General features: G+C 45.3%; 1 protein-coding gene across 2 annotated transcripts; it reads right to left on the reverse strand.

Moving 5' to 3' along the window:
- Positions 1-3,697: 3,697 nt before the first annotated feature.
- GLRX (glutaredoxin) lies at positions 3,698-15,463 on the reverse strand. Of its 2 annotated transcripts, none has more exons than XM_005654989.4 (3): positions 15,195-15,463; positions 6,726-6,845; positions 3,698-4,984 (listed from the first exon to the last, which is right to left on the reverse strand). In XM_005654989.4, the coding sequence occupies exons 1-2, from the start codon at positions 15,399-15,401 to the stop codon at positions 6,732-6,734; spliced, it is 321 nt and encodes a 106-aa protein (XP_005655046.1). In that variant the 5' UTR covers positions 15,402-15,463; the 3' UTR covers positions 3,698-4,984; positions 6,726-6,731.
- Positions 15,464-16,045: the final 582 nt, after the last annotated feature.

Consider the following 16,045-nt stretch of genomic DNA (forward strand, 5'->3'; position numbering starts at 1 on the left):
TGGCCTCACTCAGTGGGTTAAGGATCCAGCTTTGCCCTGAGCTGTGGTGTAGGTTGCAGATGGCTCAGATCCTGCATTGCTGTGGCTCTGGTATAGGCTCCAGCTCTGATTTGACCCCTAGCTTGGGAACCACCATATGCTGTGGGTGCAACCCTAGAAAGACCAAAAAAAAAAAAAATTTCCCAATCGAGGCTTCAAAAAGTTTACTTGCCATTCTTTCTTAAAACCCAAGAAGTATATGTGGTCCTCCAAATTGAAAAGACTGAAAAAAAGAGACAATCTGCTCATTTTCTTTTGATATCTATTCCCCCTTCTTTCCTTTTTTTTTAAACTTATTTATTTAAATCAAATAACTTTTTATTGAAGCGTAGTTGATTTATAATATTTACAGTATTACAATACAATATTAATTTCAGGTATATAGTAGAGTGACTCAGTTATATATATATATATTCTTCATAAATATTCTTTATAAATATATCCTTCATATCTATTCAGATGTATATATATAATCCTTTTTCAGATACTTTTCCATTCCAGGTTATTGTAAGTCACTGAATATAGTTCCTTGTGCTGTACAGTAGGTCCTTGTTGTTTATGTATTTTGTATTATGTATGTATTATGTACGTATTTGTTAATCCCAAACTCCGAATTTTTTTTCAGTGTAGACCTCCCTGAGTTTTAGCTCAGTGAGGGGCTTCCCAGCAGGGACGTGATTGCCTATAGCATTACCTGCAGCTAAGTGGGGCCAAAGACTAAATTCTGGCGGATGGTAATAAGCGGCAGTGATGTATACAACCCCTGGGTTGAATGTGACTTCAGAGTGCAAAACCACCTGCCTGCCTCTAACCTCTTATGAGAAAAATAAACTTCTGTCATTATTATGTCTTTGTTACAGCAGTTTAGCTGTATATATGACAAATACATGTGGAGTGTGGGAAACAGGAGATCCAACGCAGGACAGAGGGAAATGGATTCCCCAGGATGACAGTGAAGGGAGAGCCCAGGAAGAGAGCTGTGCTTAGACATGGCAGCCAGTCCATGTTGGAGCAGGGAAATTCCCCTGTTGTGACCTCTCCTGTTGTGTCTTTTTTTTTTTTTTTTTTAAGCAGAATGCTTAAATGAGAAGCAGATCCTTATCTGTCCTTAGTTTGCCTTGTGCTGATGACTTTTGTTTTCCATGCCACACCCGTGGCTCGCTGAGGGGGTGTGGGCTTGCCACACTCCTGCAGAAAGATGGAGTGTGTGAGTGTGCTTTGACCTACTCCTGAAAGCTGGAGGTGGGCCAGAGAAGCCCACTTCCATGACTGTATTTCTGGGGGATGCCCAGTGTTTCCAAGGACTCATCAGGGACCACCCCTCTGGCAAACTCCCAGGGAAAGGGAAGCCAGTCTGTGTCTCAGAGCTTCTGCTGAGCTTATCTTCTCCTGAGGCCCTTCATCTGATGGTGAGATATTGCCCTTTCCTTACATGGGTAGGTTGGTGTTTGCTGTTGCTTTCCAAAACTAAATGTATTGGCTCAGCTGTGGTGTAGGTCACAGATGTGGCTCGGATCCCTTGTTGCCATGGCTTATGGCATAGGCCAGCTCCAATTTGACCCCTAGCCTGAGAACCTCCATATGCTGCAGATTTGGCCCTAAAAAGGCAAGACAAAACAAAACAAAACAAAAAACTATGCATTTTATGTCTTCTTATATGTGTTTAGTACATCTTACAGTATTTTTTTTTTTTTTTTTTTTTTTTGCTTTTTAGGGCCACACCCACAGCACATGGAGGTTCCCAGGCTAGGGGTCTAATTGGAGCTACAGCTGCTGGCCTACACCACAGCCACAGCAATGCCAGATCTGAGCCATGTCTTCGACCTACACCATAGCTCATGGCCACACCAGATCCCCAACCCACTGAGCGAGGTCAGGGATCGAACCTACAACCTCATAGTTCCTAGTTGGATTCGTTTCTGCTGCGCCACCACGGGAACTCCTGAAGTATTTTTTAAAAAGCTTAAATACCTATGAGACTGATAAATATGTGGCTGGGTATGGGGTTTGGGAGGGACAGAGTAGGAAAGACTTTTGGTGTTGCTTGACATCTTTAACCACACACGTGTGTTGCTTTGATAAAACAGAACCTCTGTGGTAGAGACTTGGCATATGGCAATTTTTAAATCAAGGCTCTTGCCTTTGAGTATTTCTGAACCTGGCAAGAGGTTCCAGGCTAGGGGTCAGATCGGGGTTGTAGCTGCCAGCCTATATCACAGCCACAGCAACTCAGGATCCGAGCAGATAACTAACTGCAGTTCAACCTGAGAGTTGTAATGTAGCTATAAGCAGTCTTTTAGGATTACAGAAGAGAGAGCAATTTGTCAAAATTGAGAGGGTAGGTACAGGGGAGAGATTCTGTACCTCAGGCCTTGAAGGCAGGGTTTGAAAGAACAAAGAAAGGGTGTCTCAGGAAGAAAGGCTACAGTAAGGACACAGAAATGTATAAGAGCAGCCAAGTGGTCAGGGCCTGTGCAGTCTGCACACAGCACAGCCTCCCGGGAGCATTCTTAGTGTTGTCCAGTGTGTAACCTGCAGTCATGCACAGCTTTCTGGTTAGAGGGAACAGTTAGGGTCTGTAAGGGGAGGGAGAGGAAGCCAAAAGTATACCAAAGTGTAATATAAAAAACACTACTGTTGGAGTTCCCATTGTGGTGCAGTGCAGTTCCCGTCACACGTCATGGCACAGTGGAAACAAATTCATGACTAGTAACTATGAGATTGTGGGTTCAATCCCTGGCCTCACTCAGTGGGTTAAGGATCCGGCGTTGCCATGAGCTGTGGTGTAAGTTGCGGATTTGACTTGGATCCTGAGTTGCTGTGGCTGTGATATAGGCTGGCACCTACAGCCCCAATCTGACCCCTAGCCTGGGAACCTCAATATGCTGCAGGGGTGGCCCCAAAGACAAAACAAAAACCACTACTATTGAATCCTAAACATTACTCAGCATGCCAGTGTTGACATACACAAATTATGAGATTTAAAAAGTTAAGGAGTGGTGCTGCGGTGGTTGACGAATCCGACTAGAAACCATGGGGTTGTGGGTTCGATCCCTGCCCTTGCTCAGTGGGTTAACGATCCAGCGTTGCTGTGAGCTGTGGTGTAGGTCGGATCCTGGCAGCTACAGCTCCAATTAGACCCCTAGCCTGGGAACCTCTATATGCCGCCGGAGCAGCCCAAGAAACGGCAAAAAGACAAAAAAAATAAATAAAAAGTTAAAACCATTTGTGCTCAGTGAAGGACAGTAGCATATAGCTTTGATTATAGTGGCAAGGGGCAAACATGAAAAAGCTTCAGATTGGTATATTTTGCATTAATAAACATTCCTTAGGCGTTCCTGTCATGGCTCAAAGGAAACAAATCTGACTAGGAACCATGAGGTTGTGGGTTTGATCCTTGGCCTCAGTGGGTTAAGGATCAGGCATTGCCTGAGCTGTGGTGTACATCAGAGGCGGCTCGTGTTGCTGAGGCTGTTCTGTAGGCCGGTGGCTGCAGCTCTGATTGGACCCCTAGCCTGGGAACCTTCATGTGCCGTGGGTGCGGCCCTAAAAAAAAGACAAAATACCGAGGGAAAAAAAAAAAGAAAGAAAGAAAGGAAGAAACAAAAAATATTCCTTAAGATCTTGAGAACATAGAAAAGAACAAAGATCACTGCAATGACCTGTGGGTACTTCTTTATTAGGAAAGAAATTAACCATTTTCAGACTAGAGACTGCAGAAGGGAACTAACTTGATCCTGCAGTTCTAGAACAAACTGCATAAGGGATTCTTGGAGTTTTCCCGGAGTGGGCGGGGGAGGAGAGAAAATTACTTAAACAGTGATCTCCAGATTTGGCTACTTTCACAAACATATGCTTGGGGGAGGGGGTTACAAGTTTTCCACGGTAACATTTAAATCTAAACCAATTAATACACTTAATGGCCCGACAACTATCTTATATAGCAGGTTACCACATGACCGCAGCACCTGCTCTTGTACCTCTGACCCCGTAGCACCAAGTAAAGACCAGCAGTGCTTCACTTTTCGTGTGGCATCTCTCACATTGGGTGCTCAGACCCTTCACACCATTGCTGAACATTTTCTATGAGACCTCTGAGTTGTCCGGGTTCAGGACACTGGGTCATAGCAGTGATTCTCAAAGTGGGGGTAGTGTGGTGTGTGAATGGTGGCCAGGGAGACACATGAAGTGTGAAAAGACACATTCAAACTACCTATTGACTTTATCATACAAAAGTCGGTAACAAACTTGACAAAATAACTTTTGGGCAGTAGCAGAAACTCAACTAGAGATTCACCCAAGGGGGCCTGGGATTTTGACTGAGAAACACTGGCATAGAGGTAGAGGAGTCCCAGCACATGGAGAACAGTTTAGTTAAGAACATGTGCCAAGAGTTCCCATTGTGGCTCAGGGGAAACAAACCCGACTCGTATCCCTGGTCTTGCTCAGTGGGTTAAGGATCAGGCCTTGCTGTCGTTGTGGCATAGACTGGCAGCTAGCTGCAGCTCCAATTCTATGCCTAGCCTGGGAACTTCTGTGTCTCAGGCACGGCCCTAAAAAGCAAAAAACAAAACACATAATACAAAAACATTTGCCAAATGTGTGTGTAAGGAACATCTTTGGGGAATGAGTGAATCCTAAGACATAACTTATCATGGTCTTTTGGACCCAAAGGGCCAATCCACAAGAAACCCAAGACATCCAGCAAACTTCTCAGACCTGTTTGGGGCAAGTTGATCCACTTTTAATACAGAGTCAGAAGAAAAATCTGGTTTTGTCCCCCAAAACCCACTCCCCCCAATTATTTGGGTTAACACATTTCAGAATTTTAAGTAAACAGTAGTTGCAGCTGAGTGAAGGTAGCCCGGCATCCATCCACCAGGAAGCGCTGTCATTATCTGCACTGCCATCCAGCTCTCAAGGGAGCTATCAGCTTGGGTCTGCTCTGCTAAGAAAAAAAAATGCAAAGAATTGGATTTTCTTGGACAGATCAATTTCCCTCTTGTTACCAGAACACTTAAGTTTTTGGGTTTTTTTTTTTTTTTTTTTTTTGGCTTTTTAGGGCCATACCCATAGCATATGGAGGTTCCCAGGCTAAGGTCCATGTTGGACCTGGACCATAACCCTTGTCCTCATGGATACTAGTTGGGTTCATTATCCCAACTAGTATGAGCCATGATGGGAACTCCCAGAACACTTACTCTTGCTATTTGAGTACAGTAGGTTGCAGATGGTCTTGAGAAGCAAATTGCCAGTATAACACTGAGCGTGTAGTGCAAAGGACAATGCAGATAGAGACCCCCTGACCATGGAGGACGCTAATGCCCATCCCAACAGGGAGGTAGCTGGGGAAGTGGTGTTCCTCACCTTCCCAGGAAAGTGCTTCTCTCATTCTTAATCTAAGCCTAAATTGCTAAAGTGTTCCAGAATAGGAAACATTTGGCACCAGTGAGCTGGGTTTTGAGTGCTTTGAGGCCAGAAAGCTAACCTAAACATAGCGTGTACTTGCTGTGATGTTGGAGAATTGTAATTAAAGGTTTATAGTATTTACTATTGAGGGGTTCAGATGCATTTTTCAGACCTTGTTTTATTTCTACTTGTTGCGATTCTGAGTAACTATCACAAATCGTTATATACTCATTGCTCAAGGGTTAGTTATTAATTAGTGGGCAATAAATACCCTTCTAAGAACATTTTAATTTAAGCACTTTAAGTTTCTTCTTTGGGTAAAAAACCAAACAGTCTTTCCACATATGAGTCAGAGGAATGGGTCTGGTTGGAAGCTAGCTTGCACTAATAAGACTTGGGGAGAAGGAAACCCATCAAACCTCAAAAGATTCTTGGTTCCTTTCTGAAGAGTTCATTACCTATGGTTTGCCATTTAGCCTAAGATCTCCTTTAGGTTCCAGTTTGAGACAACTTGGTTTTGTCATTTGGGAAGCAAGCTAGATTGAATTGATCTGCAGTGTGTACACAGGTAAAGCAAAAATTACCTTGACTTCACACTGCTCTTAGAATCATTCAAGTTGCTTACCATGGCCTGTGTGCTCTGTCTGGCCCCTGCCCTCATTTGCTACTTTTCCTCCTACTACACCTCACTCAGTCTCCTCTTGCTTGCTTTCAGTTCCTTGAATATCACATGCTCATCACCCCAGGGCCTTTGCACTTGCTCTTCCTTCTGCCTTTTGTAAAGCTCTTCTGCTTGTCTTTACATGGCTGCCTTCTTCTTGTCAATCAGGTCTCAGCTCCACCAGCCCCTCTGCGGAAGGCCCTCCCTCATCACATTAGCTCAGTTTGCTCCCCATCCCCCTGCCATGTTCTATCAAATTATTCATTTGTTTCAGGAATTATCTAATTACTTGTTTTTGATCTGTCTATCTCTCTAGAATATAAGCTCCATGTTTTCTTTTTGTTCATCTCTGTATTCCCAGAGCCTAATACAGTGTCTGGCACATAGTCATAAGTAAATATCTGTTAAATGAAGATTGAGTGAAAAGATTTCCTCCCATGGACACAATTAATCTGTTGGTAAAATGGGAAACTCATTCATGAGGTCACAGTTTCTCCAATCACCCCAAATCATTCTTTTGCTAACCAGAGTACCTTTCTAGATTATGATAAAACATTGTAGAATTCGTTCCACACTCTCCCAGTGTTCCTGGCCCAGCATCCCACCTGTCACTCACCTGTAATTATTTCAGAGCTCCAATTTGCTGCAGGCGGGTCAAGAGCTCCCCTCTCTTGTGCATACTTTCTAGATCAGTGCATCCACCTATACACTCTTTACCGATAAAGACCCGAGGTACCTAAAAAAGACAAGCCAAGATGTTTAAGGATCTTCATTATGAGGTGAGAAAGAATGATTTTTTCCTCATTCTAAGCATTTTTCATGATCCAAAGCTTCTCAAGTCACTTTACAACCTCCTCTTGTATATTCTTTTAGACCAGAACTTTCTTGTAAGTATGAAGTTACTCCTTCGAGGAGAAATGTTTTTAATCCAAGAATCTTTTCAGATTGAGTGCATGAGACATTTAACCTGTCCAAGTGATTTAAATTTTCACTCTAGAGAAACACCTTTCAGCAAAAGAATTTGGGTTGGCTGCAGCTAGACCACCCTGGTTGAATCCTGGGACCACACCTGAACCCTTAAACTGAGCCATAGCAAACTGAGCTGTGGCAACCAGGAAGGAGTTTGTTTCTAAATACAGCTGGAAAAAGTATTTTCACTAGTTCACATACAGTTTATTAGACTCACAGTTTATTAGAGTCGTCTCTCTTTTGTGAGCTGTCCTTAGCTGGGGAAGGGATGGTGGTGTCTGAATTTCCATTAATACCTGGCCCATCATTAGCTGTTTAAATGCTGCTGCTCTGGGAGCAAGGACATGCTTCCGTTTTGGGTTCACACCTGGCATGGGTGGGTCACCCAGGGCCATCTGGGGTGACATAGTCATCCTACCTACTGAATAACTTTTATCTTGAGTTATACTCAGGCTCCCTCCCTACTCCTAGGTAAGGCGCATTCCAAAGTCCTCTCACTGTGGCTCAAATTCCAGGCCAAGGATGCTACAGAAAGGCTGGCAGTGAAGAAATGAGCACAATACAGACTGTTCAGGAGCAAACAGATCCTCTTCCAGAACAGAAGGCATAAAAAAATTCAAATGAATTTTTTTTTGAGGTATAGTTGGTGTACAGTATAAGTTTCCAGTGTACAATGTAGTGACTTACAATTTTTAAAGATTACATTCCATTTACGGTTATTATAAAATATTGGCTATATTCCCTGTGTTGTATATTATATCTTTTTAGCTTTTTGGGGGAGGGTACGTTTTGATATTTTCTTTTACTTTTTTTCCTGAGAGGTCCTCTGCCATATTTATTTATTTTTCTTTCTTTTTAGGCCCTCACCTGCAGCATGTGGAAGTTTCCAGGCTAGGAGTCAAATCAAAGCTGCAGCTGCCAGCCTACACCACAGCAACTCAGGATCTGAGCTGTGTCTGCGACCTACACCACAGCTCATGGCAATGCTATACCATTAACTGAGTGGGTGAGGCCAGGGATCAAACCCATATCCTTACAGGTGCTAGCTGAGTTCTTAACCACAGAGCCACAGCAGGAACTCCTCTTTGTAGCTTATTTTATACATAATAGTTTGTACCTTTTAGTCCCCTACCCTGTACCGCCCCTCCCCCTTCCCACTCCCCACTGTTAACTACTAGTGTGTTCTCTATATTTTTGAGACTGTTTCTTTTATTCACTAATTTGTTTTTTTTTTAGATTCCACATAAGTGATATCACACAGTATTTGTATTTCTCTTGCTGCTATGCACATTGAGGTGCATGCCCAAATGAACTTTTCAAAAAGTGAGACCTAAGGAAAGGGGCTAAATTATTTCAGATTAAGTCTTTCCCCAGTTTATATTAAGAAATGAGTCTGGGGAGTTCCCATTGTGGCTCAGTGATGAACAAACCTGACTAGTATCCATGAGGGTTCAGGTTTGATTCCTGGCCTTGCTCAGTGGGTTAAAGATCCGGTCTTGCTGTGAGCTGTGGTGTAGGTTGGCAGCTACAGCCCCGATTCAACCCCTAGTTCCCACGCTGCAACCCATGCCGTGGGTGCAGCCCTAAAGACAAAAAAAGACCAAAAAGAAAAAAGAAAAAAGAAACGGGTCTGGGTAAAAGTCAGCTTTAAAATTAAGGAATACTACTCAGCCATAAAAAAGAACAAAATAATGCCATTGCAACAAGATGGATTCAACTAGAAATTTTCATACTAAGTGAAGTGATTCAGAAAGAGCACAAATATCATATCACTTATATGTGCAATGTAAAATATGGCACAGGAGTTCCCATTGTGGCTCAGTGGTTAACGAATCCAACTAAGAACTATGAAATTTCCGGTTCAATCCCTGGCCTTGCTCAGTGGGTTAAGACATGTGGCGTTGCCATGAGCTGTGGTGTAGGTTGCAGACGAGGCTCAGATCCCGCATTGCTGTGGCTGTGGTGGAGGCTGGCATCTACAGCTCCAATTAGACCCCTAGCCTGGGAACCTCCATATGCTGCAGGAGAGGCCCTAGAAAAGGCAAAAAGACAAAAAAAAATTAAAAAATAAAATATGGTACAAATGAACCTATCTACAGAACAGAAACAGACTCAGACGTAGAGAACAGACCTGAGGTTGCCAAGGGGAAGAGGGGCGTGGGGTGGACTGGGAGTTTGGAGTGAGTAGATGCAAACCGTTACATTTACAATGGATAAGCAATGAGATCCTACTGCATAGCACAGGGAACTATATCCAATCTTTTGGGATAGACCATAATGGAAGATAATACAAGAAAAGGAATGTATATATTTGTGTATGACCAGGTCACTTTGCTGTACGGCAGAAATTGGCACAACACTGTAAATTAACTATACTTTAATTTTTTTTTTTTTTTTTTTTGTCTTTTTGTCTTTTGTTGTTGTTGTTGTTGTTGCTATTTCGTGGGCCGCTCTCGCGGCACATGGAGGTTCCCAGGCTAGGGGTTGAATCGGAGCTGTAGCCACCAGCCTACGCCAGAGCCACAGCAACGCGGGATCCGAGCCGCGTCTGCAACCTACACCACAGCTCACGGCAACGCCGGATCGTTAACCCACTGAGCAAGGGCAGGGACCGAACCCGCAACCTCATGGTTCCTAGTCGGATTCGTTAACCACTGCGCCACGACGGGAACTCCTAATTTTTATTTTTTTTAATTTCTAAATTTTTTTGCTCTTTATGGCCGCAACCACAGCGTATGGAATTCCCAGGCTAGGTGTCAAATCAGGGCTGTATCTGTGATCTACACCACAGCTCACGGCAAAGCTGGGTTCTTAACCCGCTGAGCAAGGTCAGGGATCGAACCTGCGTCCTTCCTCATGGATCCTAGTCGGGTTCGTTAACCGCTGAGCCACGAAGGGAACTCCTCCTTTAATTTTTAAAAATTAAAAAAAAAATTAAGTCCCTAAATTAAAACAATCCTGCACACTGCCACAACCACATTGCCACAGCTCTTTCCTTTGTCCTGAGAGTGGAGAAGAGTACATGGAACTTGTATTCCAGCAAGAAAGCCTCATAATGTCCTCAGTCAAAGAAGGTACCATCTGCCCCACCTTCCGTGCATGCCTGTGTGGGGGCTTTGCAAGTGGAGGCACCATCACAGCAACATTTATTTTTATTTTTGCTTTTTAGGACCGCATCTGTGGCATGTGGAACTTCCCAGACTAGGGGTCCAATTGGCATACACCACAGCAACAACAACAGCAACATGGGATCCAAGCCTCATCTGCAATCTACACCACAGCGCCAGGGACAAGCCAGATCCCTTACCCACTGAGATTCAACCTGCATCCTCATGAATCCTAGTAGGGTTCATTAACCCCTGAGCCACAAAGGGAACTCCAAGGCAACTTTTTTTTTTTTTTTAAATCAGCTGAAAGCACCTGCAGAAAGATGAGGTCAGAAATCTGAGTTTTTCTCCTGCCTCCTGGCCATTATTTTAGAGAAAATAAAGCACCTTGCAAATTGTTGTGGGGGAGAGGGGTGGTGTCTCTTGGCTTCTCCTGTCTCCCCAGGGAGAGTTAGCTGTGGTCGGTTGCAATGGTCAATAGAATTTGCATTTCTGACAAGTTCCCAGGTGGTGGTGACTCCCAGGGATCCCTCTCTCAAGCTGTTGTTTGGCACTGATAGCTGTTTATGCTTCCCAGGGTTACTGAGGCTTTGGAAACCCACAGCTCTGCAAGCAGCAGCTACCGCTGCCCTGAAACATGACCTGGCCGGGCTGTCTCCAGGGTGGGATTTTGGGCACATGAGATGCCTGCCTGAGGGCTGAAAGGCTCCACTGGCCTCTCACCCACCCTCAAAGTCTAGGCAACAGCAAAACCACCTTAAAGCACTCCAGTTCCCGGCTCCCCCCAAGGAGCCGAACTGCACTGGATGGGCGTGGGAGGCTGTGGTGACAGAACAGGAAGCTGCTGATACAAATGAGGAAGGAGGACAAGAGTTGTCCTCAGTGTCCTCCCCTCCCGGCCCATCCCCCTCTTCAGAGTAACTTGAGTCTGTTACTGGCAAGAAGCAGAGAACTGCTGCCATCAAAGAAAGCTTGGGAATTCTGGGCCCTTCCTCTCCCAGCCCCAGCCAGGTGGTATTTTATGCACTCTAGGCAGACTTAGAGGCTGCTACTCAGCTGCCTCCCGACATGCTCCAGCACCTTGTCTGCTCCCTGAAACAAGCCACCGTCATTTCTCATCTGAATTACTGCTAGAGTCTCCAAAAGTCTCCCAGCTTCAGCCCTCACCCATGGCCTTTCTGTCATCCCTGGAGGGACCCTTTCAAAAGTCAGACAGGCTTCGTCCCTTGCTCAGAACCTTCAGTTGCATCTCATTTCCCGTCACAAGCAGAGCCCTTGTAATGGCTTGAAAGGCCTTGTCAGCCTGTACCCCATGATCTCTCAAACCACATCTCCTCCTGCTAACTCACTACCCTCCACCCACACAGGCCTCCTTGGCGGCTTCTACCCACAGGACCTTAGCGCTTGCTGTTCCTACTGCCAGGAATGCCCTCCCCCTAAACTTCTGCATGGCTTGTTCCTCCACTTCCTTTAAAGATCCTCTAAAATCAGAAAGGCCTGATGACTCCATTTAAAACTGTACCTTGCTGCCTACAGCCTTCCTCCCCTTCCTACCTGGTGTTTCTGCATAGCACAAATCACCACTTCCCAACATATTTTTATTGTGTTTATTAGAATAGAAGTTCCACAAAGTCAATAATTTTTGTTCACTCTGGTCATGGCCGTATTTCCAGTATCCAGAAAGATGCCCCGTAGAGTAGATGCTTAAACATATTTGTTGTACCCAGCAAAATTATCCTTCAAAAGTGAAGGAGAAAAAGACTTTCTCATACAAACAAAAAAATAAGGGAATTTGTTCTATGATCTGCCTTGTGGGGAATGTTCAAAAACATTCTTTAGAAAGAAAAATGGTACAGGTTAGGAGCTTGGATTTACATAAAGAAGGAAAGGAAGTGAAGGCACCCGTCTAGGAGCTATGGCTATAGTGAAACCAAAGCAAGTTTCCCTAAGCACAGGGCCTGATTGAAGTCCTACTGTCTGTAATCAATCCAGCCCTGATAAGCTCTTACTGCTTGTACAGTGCAACTGTCATTACAGGATAAGCAACCGCTCCTAACGGGTTCAGTTTCTTCGAATAGAAACCTTTCCTTGTTGGGGATCATGAGGTATGCAACTTTAAAGTATTTGATCTTCTCCTTGGAAGAATGCGTTCTGGGAGTTCCCATTATGCCTCTGACTAGTATCCATGAGGATGTGGATTCGATCCCTGGCCTTGCTCAGTGGGTTAATATCTGGCATTGCCATGAGCTGTGTGGTGTAGGTCGCAGACGAGGCTCGGATCCTAAGTTGCTGTGGCTGTGGAGTAGGCCAGCAGCACAGCTCTGATTTGACCTGTAGCCCAGGAACTTCCATATACCGCACATGTGGCCCTAGGAGGCAAAAAGGAAAAAAATAAAAAAGAATGCATTCAGGACTCAATAACCTGTGAAAAATATTTTGAAAAATTCAAAAACAAACTTAGAGTTCCCGCTGTGGCCCAGCAGAAACAAACCTATTATCTATGAGGATGTGGGCTTGATCCCTGGCCCTGCTTAGTGGATTAAGGATCTGGCATTGCCATGAGCTGTGGTGTAGGCCAGCAGTGCACACTGATTCTCCTCCTAGCTTGAGAACTTTCATATACTGCTCCTGGGGCCCTAAACAAAACAAAACAAAAAAACCTTAAAGGATCGCTAAAACAAAGTGTTGCTTTATAAAGAAATAAAAAGGAGTTCCCATTGTGGCACAGTGGAAACGAATCCGACTAATAACCATGAGGTTGTGGGTTTGATCCCTGGCCTTGCCTAGTGGGTTAAGGATCTGGCATTGTCGTGAGCTGTGGTATAGGTTGCTGGCAGCTGTAACTCTGATTCGACCCCTAGCCTGGGGACTTACATATGCCGTGGGTGTGGCCCTAAAAAGCAAAAAAAAAAAAAAAGAAAAACGAAAAAAAAAATTGTTGAATATATTAAGGGGATTGCTTAATTTTTCCTCCTAGAGAATTTGATACTGCTGGCCTGAAAGACATAGCTTTGAAACTTTGTTGCAAATTACCCGGGGATTTTTGTTTTGATAGGAAATTAAACTATTTTCACTTCCAGATTTACTGAGGTATAATTGACAGGTAAATTTGTATATTTAAGGTGTATACTGTCTTAGTTTGATGTCCACATACATTATTCTGAAATGATTACCGCCATCCAGTTAATTAACACACCCATCACCTAACAGCTACCATCTGTATATGTGCATGGTGAGAACACTTAGGATCTAATCTGGTAACAAACTGCAAACATGCAATACACTATCACCACTCAGAGCCACCATGCTGGACATTGCACCCTAGAACTTAGTTGTCTTCTAACTTAGTGTTTATATCCATGACCTAGGGATCTTTAAAATGCTGAATGAAGCCTGGATGCTACCTCCCGTATTATGATTTAATTGGCTTGGGGTATAACTTGAGCATTAAAAAAAAGCTCCTCAGGAGTTCCCGTCATGGCACAGAGGAAATGAATCCGACTAGGAACCATGAGGTTTCTGGTTGAATCCCTGGCCTCGCTCAGTGGGTTAAGGATCTGGTGAGCTGTGGTGTAAGTCATAGTCGCAGCTTAGATCTGGAGTGGCTGGGGCTGGGGCATAGGCTGGCAGCTGTAGCTGATTTGACCCCTAGACTGGGAACCTCCATATACCTTGGGTGCAGACCTAAAAAAGCAAAGTAAATTAAAAAAAATTTTTAAAGCCCCTCAGGTGATTCTAATGTGCAGCAAAATTTAGGAACCACTGGCCGAGAGACCATCAGAGCTGGGCCATGGCAGTACTTGCCCTGCCCTTTCCCCCTCAGGACCGGGGCAACCTACACAGCTGGTGGTCCAGCCAAGCAGCAAGAGGCTTTCTGGCCATGGTGTCCTGTTCCAGGGCCTTCCAGAGACCAGGGTCCTCAGACCCCAGCCAGGGCCCTGGAAACAATAGGGTAACATGTATGGCCTCCCTCCCTCTCTGCACCAGAAAGCTGACTTCTGACTGGAGAGGTAGGAGAGAAACAGCCTCCCCTTCTTTACCCTAAGAACCCAGAGAAAACCCTGCAAGTCAAACTAAACCTGAGCTAGGATACATGCTTCTGTGCACACCATGTGGTAGAATGTGCACCCTGAAAGGGAGCTTGGCTGAGCTGGTGGGACATCCCTCACCAACCCCAGTCCCCAGCACCTGAACTGCTACTGGTGACCTGGCTGGCTGGCTGAGGAAGAGGAAGCCTTTTCAGAAAGGGAGCGGCTCCTAGGGTCTCACTGTCTGTCCACAGCAAACAGGAAGTAGAGGTGGCCTACTCCAGCGTGGCGCTGCAGCCAGGAGGTCGCTGGCAGTCACAGAGGAGGTGACTTGCCAGGATCAACCAGCAAGCCATTGTGAGAGCCATCCGGACTCTGGCCTCCCTCCCTACTCTTGACAGGTTCTGGAAATATCCCGTCATTTAGAATGAGGTTCTTCCCTGGGAGGAGTTAGATAGGATATGGAAAAATGAGCAAATTAGGTTAAGTTTAAAGAGATCCTGGAGGTAAGACTGAAGGGCAGCAAATCCTCCTTGGCCATGTGAACCCAGAGGAAAAAGTGCCGGCGGTTCTAACTCAACAACAGAAATGTACAGCTCACACTTGGCTCCTCCACCCCTCCTCCCACTTCAGCCCTCAAACTGTCACTTCTCGGCAGTGCTTAAGACAAAGACTCCAGATAGCTCCTCAGTGACTCCAGGACAGCTGCTGGGCCCATGACCCTGACGCACAGCACGGTCAGCTGTGCTCTGTCCTCTGATCCGAGAGCACCTTTGGCTGAAGTCCAGCCACCCTTTCAAGGAAGCAGTGTCTTCTCTCCGGCACCCTCCCCCTCCCCACACAGCCCTCCCGCTGCCTGGAGTGACGGAGCCCTAGCGGTGTCCTAGAGGAAGGCAAAGGCATCCCCTGTTCACACCCCAGGCAAGAAAAAGGAATCCGGGAGCCTTTTATCCAACCTTCCGAATGAAACCCCCGGCTCACCGTTCTGGCTCCTGTGAGCTGTTGCAGATAATCTTGAATCTCGTTGGTGTCACTGGTGGCTGTAATATCGACAAATTCCAGAAGCCCTTCTTTAAAGGGCAATTGGCTGAGGAGCTCCTGTGTCTTTCTGCAGAAGGGGCAGGTGGGCTTGATGAAAACTACCACCTTCCCAGGCTGGATTTTGCTGTTCACAAATGCTTGAGCCATGCTGACAGGCGGCTGCCTCCCCAGAGGAAACCTCAACAGAAGGTATTGCTCGGGTGTAAAACGGAGGCCCCAGCCAGCGGGCTTTCATTTAAAGGAACCTCCCTGGAGGAGGAGTTTGCCTGGTAGCGTGCTCAACTTTTAAAGGGCCAGCCCCGAAGTCATTTCAGTTGGAGTGATTCACCAGCTAGACCTCTGGAGGAAGGCGCGCTTGCATGCTTGCATGTCATCATCAACGGCTGTGCCCAGGGCATCACTGACCTCAGCTCTTTTAGGAATGCCCATCCTTGGAAAAAGAGCAGAGTCACCTTACTCTCTGAGGAAGCATTAAGTGTACAGACCAGTCCCAGAGCGGGGTGGGCTGAGCAGGCAGGGTCTTCTTAGAGTTAAATCTTTGTTGTCTCTCTCAGAGTCACGGTTCCTAAAGACACATGCAAACAGAATCATTCAAGAAACAGAACGAACGCGCCAAAATATCTTTAGAGGAAGTGAAATTGAAATGGTGGCTTTGCGTCCTGTCTTGCTTGGCTAGCACTGTTTGCTGTTGTGACTGTTTAATGGAATTTCCAACATTTAAACATCTGGGGATTTCACAGAAGAACCTAGACTTGGCACCTCTATGAAAAGTCAGTTCACCCTCATGTGTG

The sequence above is a fragment of the Sus scrofa genome, chromosome 2 (assembly GCF_054392235.1).
Source record: "Sus scrofa isolate SSC_HxYL_T2T_F1_AM1 chromosome 2, Sscrofa_HxYL_maternal_Yorkshire_Landrace_v2.0, whole genome shotgun sequence".
NCBI classification, from domain to species: domain Eukaryota; kingdom Metazoa; phylum Chordata; class Mammalia; order Artiodactyla; family Suidae; genus Sus; species Sus scrofa.

Excerpts from the sequence above, each read along its gene's own strand:
- GLRX (XM_005654989.4), bottom strand. The coding sequence starts at position 15,401 with ATGGCTCAAGCATTTGTGAACAGCAAAATCCAGCCTGGGAAGGTGGTA. Across the intron at positions 6,846-15,194 it reads AGCTCACAGGAGCCAGAACG|GTACCTCGGGTCTTTATCGG; the intron begins GTGAGCCGGGGG and ends TGTCTTTTTTAG.